This window comes from Oratosquilla oratoria, chromosome 11 (assembly GCF_046742065.1).
Source record: "Oratosquilla oratoria isolate Oo_2021 chromosome 11, ASM4674206v1, whole genome shotgun sequence".
In the NCBI taxonomy this organism is placed as follows: Eukaryota; Metazoa; Arthropoda; class Malacostraca; order Stomatopoda; family Squillidae; genus Oratosquilla; species Oratosquilla oratoria.
This window is the reverse complement of record NC_134787.1, coordinates 30,953,819-30,958,818: the sequence shown is the minus strand read 5'-3', so window position 1 is coordinate 30,958,818 and position 5,000 is coordinate 30,953,819. Positions and strand designations below refer to the sequence as shown.

Genomic DNA, 5,000 nt, shown 5'->3' with positions numbered 1-5,000 from the left:
TTGGCTAATTATGAAAGACCCGAAGTTGTTCACTTTCGAAATGTCTTGAGAAATAAGATTCAGAATGTCTCTGCAAATTGAATATATATATATATATATATATATATATATATATTTATGTATATATATATACATATATACAAATGTGTATATATATATATATATTTATGTATATATATACATATATACAAATGTGTATATATATATATATATATATATTCATGGATATATATTTATGAATGTATATATATATTATGTATATATATATATATATATATATATGTAAGCGGAATAGGAAACACAGGAGTCTTGGTCTTGAGTTTATTCCTGACTAGTTTCGCAGGTATGCTTTTTCAAAGGAGTACTTTATCTTTTGCTCGAGTACCTGCGAAACTAGTCAGGAATAAACTCAAGACTAAGACTCCTGTGTTTCCTATTCCGCTTACATCAACCTGTCAGAATGTCTCAACATATATATATATATATATACATTATCATATTGTTGGCTTACATTTATTAATCTATTTACCCATCCATTTACTTATTTTTACAACCACTTGGCGTGAAGCCAATATTTTTTATCTATTTTATTTTACTTATATATCTATTTTGATTTACTTGATCTAATTCTATTTAATTATTTTCTAGAAAGATAGTCACCATTTTGCTTGGGTTAGCCGAGACAGAATTCTAATTGTCATAGATGAAATCACCTGATGGCAGGGAGAAATATTATACCGTCGTTACAGTGACAAGAAACTATGTTCACCTCCCGCCGCCATCTTGAAAAAACAAAATGGCCGCCGGAACTTACACCAGTATACCTGGCGGACCCTTTCTAAACATTTCTTTTCCTTTTTTCAGTTCGTGGTCGGAAGAAGGCTGTCGGGTCCTTCGCTACAACACGTCCCACACCATCTGCGAGTGTGACCACCTGACCAACTTCGCTGTTCTCATGGACATCCACGCCACCCCGCTCGCTTACCCACACCAGCTGGCTCTGTCCATCATCACCTACGTGGGCTGTGTCATCTCCATCGTCTGCCTGCTCTTGGCCACCATCGTCTTCCATGCTTTCAGAGGACTGAAGGTAATTGTGACCATTTCAATAACGAATTATAGTAATTTAGTGTAATGTTTGTATATATATATATATATATATATATATATATATATATGACGTAAGTGGAATAGTAAACACAAGAGTCTTAGTCTGAGTGACTAGTTTCGCAGGTATGCTTTGAAAAAGCATACCTGCGAAACTACTCAGGAATAAACTTAGACTAAGACTCCTGTGTTTCTTACTCCACTTACGTCAGTCTGTCAGAATGTCTCAACATATATATATATATATATATATATATATTTATATTATATTATGTTATATATATATATAATATATATATACATATATAATATATATATATACATATATATATAATAAAGTATATATATTATATATATATATAATATATATATATATATATATAAATAATATATTATTTTTTCTATATTGTATTTTTTTAATATATAATATTTTAGTATAATGCTATTAGATTAAATATTTATTTTTACGGCAATAATAACAATACTATAAATTTTATGAATTAACAGAAGCCTTATAATAATTGTGATACGATAATATTGATTAAAATAGTAAAAATGATAACAGTAACAATAAGAATAAGGGGGAAGATTTTTATAATAATTGTAACACTGTTACTTGATATGTTTATTATTGACTCACAACTATTTGTCCAGTTTTTGGCACCAAACAGTCTCAGGCTATGTAGATGTTAAGTGATTGATTGGGTGCCAATTTTCAATTTGGCCCCTTGCTCTATTGATTTTCCTGATACGTACATCTGATTTCATAGTAGTTCAATCATTCAATTATTCATTTATTCAATCAGTCCATCGAAGTCCACAGCTACACAAAGACCTCCCCCAATTTTTTCCCATAAGTTGCAAAACTGCGCCAACCACTGCCATACCACACCTGTAAACTTTTCCATTTATGCAGAAAAAAAGATGATGATTTACTCTGCTGCCTAGAGGTGATTTTGAAGCGTATATATCATATGTATATTCATATCATACGACGTTTGTCTTGGGGGCAAAGCCCAGATGTTCAGCTGATATATTATTTCTAGAGCTAATGTATCCTTGACGTTTAATGTAATGGATCTAATGTGTTCAACATTACATGTAATAAAAGTAATAACCATAAGAACACGAACATCAGGTTTTATCCTGCAACCGTTGTATGAGGTAAATATCCCACCATGTATGGTGAGAAGCTATAACCTACAACCAAAGGTGTGCCACGGAAATGAATAAAATCACCCGGAAAAGCACCCTCAGGCAGGGAAGTACACTGACACCTTCTGATAGCTTTTTTTTTTTTTTTTTTTGCAGAGCGACCGAACGACCATCCACAAGAACCTGTGCGTGTGTCTGTTGATTGCCGAGTGTGTCTTCCTCGGCGGCGTCAACCAGACGGACAAGCCGGTCGTCTGTGGAGTCGTCGCTGGTCTCCTTCACTACTTCTTCCTGGCCGCCTTCGCCTGGATGTTCATGGAAGGTAAGGAGTTCTTCGTGATCCTAAAACCTCTTAAACTTTCTGAATCGAATTGAAGGTTTCCGGTTAACAAAGACGAGACTCACTGAAGAGTAACGAAGGTTCCCTTCGATTGCATTTTCAAAATACAGATAGAAGAGAGGGTGTTGATGGACTTTGAAGGAGACATACTGATTCTTGTCATTGGTCCCTTGCATGAGATCATCTATAATGATTTGGGCGAAAAAGCCTGTGTGTGTGTGTGTGTGTGTGTGTGTGTGTGTGTGTGTGTGTGTGTGTGTGTGTGTGTGTGTGTGTGTGTGTGTGTGTGTGTGTGTGTGCGTGTCTGTGTGTATGTGTGTGTGTGCGTATGTGTGTGTGTATGTGTGTGAGTGTGTATGTGTATGTGTGTGTGTGTGCGTGTGTATGTGTGTTCATGCGTGTGTGTGCGTATGTGCGTGTGTGTGCGTGCGCACGTGTGTGTGCGTACATGTGTATGCGTCTGTGTGCGCGTACGCGCGCGCGCGCGCGCGTGTGTGTGTGTGTGTGTATGTGTGTGTGTGCTTGTGTGTGCATGCGTGTGTGTGTGTGCATGTGTGTGTGCATTTGTGTGCGTGTGTGTGCATGCGTGTGTGTGCATATGTGTGTTTGTGTATGTGTGTGTGTGTGTGCATATGTGTGTTTGTGTATGTTTGTGTGTGTGTGTGTGTGTGTGTGTGTGTGTGTGTGTGTGTGTGTGTGTGTGTGTGTGTGTGTGTGTGTGTGTGTGTGTGTGTGTGTGTGTGTGTAAAGAAATAAAAGTTGAGCCTAAGCAACGTCACCATCCCCTCCCTATATTAACTCCTCGTCACCTGCAGGTAGTCTCCTGCTGTTGTGAGCTCTCTCTCTCTCTCTCTCTCTCTCTCTCTCTCTCTCTCTCTCTCTCTCTCTCTCTCTCTCTCTCTCTCTCTCTCTCTCTCTCTCTCTCTCTCTCTCTCTCTCTCTCTCTCTCTCTCTCTCTCTCTCTCTCTCTCTCTCTCTCTCTCTCTCTCTCTCTCTCTCTCTCTCTCTCTCTCTCTCTCTCTCTCTCTCTCTCTCTCTCTCTCTCTCTCTCTCTCTCTCTCTCTCTCTCTCTCTCTCTCTCTCTCTCTCTCTCTCTCTCTCTCTCTCTCTCTCTCTCTCTCTCTCTCTCTCTCTCTCTCTCTCTCTCTCTCTCTCTCTCTCTCTCTCTCTCACACACACACACACACACACACACACACACACACACACACACACACACACACACACACACACACACACACACACACACACACACACACACACACACACACACACACACACACACACGAACGCACGCACGCACGCAATAATGTCTCTTTGCCCCCAGCCAGGTTGCGCTGCATCCCACGGAGCGTCTCCATTTTTTTTCATTAACTTGTTAATATGTTTCTTGTACCACAATGACATCATTTAACCCTCTTCCCCTTCCTCTCCCCTCCTCCAGGATTCCAACTTTACGTGATGTTGGTGGAAGTCTTCGAGGCCGAGAAGTCTCGGGTGCGATGGTACTACGCTGGGGCCTACGGCGTGCCTGCGGTGGTGGTCGCCGTAAGCGCCGTTGTCGACCCCTTCAGTTATGGCACTCCGGAGGCGTGTTGGTTGAAGGCCGACAACTACTTCATCTTCGCCTTCGTGGGTCCTGTTATCGCCGTCATTATCGTGAGTGGTCTCGACTTCGAGTTTTTCTTCTGCCGTTCTTTGTTTTGCCCTTTGGCGGCGACCTCGAGTTCTTCTGGAGCTCTGTCGTTCTTGTGAGAAGAGACGACGCTTGTTGCGATTAATACCTTCAACGAGGCGACGCGATGTGTTTATTTTGTGCTGGCTAAAAGACAGGTGATTTCATTCAGCTGAAGGACGAGCTCCTGTCAGAAGGGGGTCTCGATCGATCGAAACTTCTTTCAGGCTGAAGTCCGCTCTTACAAATGCATAGAATCCCCCTGTTACTATTATTACAACAGCAGCCGTTATTTCATCATAACACAAGGATAGAAGCACCAGTAGACTTCAGTCGGTGGTGGTTACTACCATAACTAGAAACTCTTCATCCACTATCACCACCGCGTGTCTGTTACCAACGTCACTCATACCAACACCACATCTGTCATCACAATCCAACACTACAATCACTACCTCACCACCACTTAATCTACTACAATACCATCACCAAGCACCATGTGCTTCAACCCTCATACAATACCACCACATTCACAACCCCAGCTAACACCATTGTAATTTTGTATATTTAACATTTCAAATGACGTTATCCCAGTTCCCGCACGGAAGCAGACACGGAAACGCTCGTGTTTGTGTTGCAAGAAGAGCCTCATGGCTGAAACTCATCGTTCTTGTAATACATTGCGCTCATTATTCTAGCCGAGTCTGTACGCTCCGACGAAGT

At 40.5% G+C, this 5,000-nt stretch overlaps 1 protein-coding gene across 6 annotated transcripts in view; it reads left to right on the top strand.

Annotated features, from left to right (window-relative positions):
* The window catches only part of LOC143029713 (latrophilin Cirl-like), a 1,085,987-nt gene that overhangs the window by 1,023,986 nt on the left and 57,001 nt on the right, over positions 1–5,000 (top strand). For all 6 annotated transcript variants that reach the window (XM_076192573.1, XM_076192572.1, XM_076192568.1 and 3 more), the window contains 3 exons: positions 865–1,090; positions 2,419–2,584; positions 4,047–4,261. In XM_076192573.1, coding sequence (XP_076048688.1) covers positions 865–1,090; positions 2,419–2,584; positions 4,047–4,261 — 607 coding nt within the window. The remainder of the gene's footprint in view (positions 1–864; positions 1,091–2,418; positions 2,585–4,046; positions 4,262–5,000) is intronic.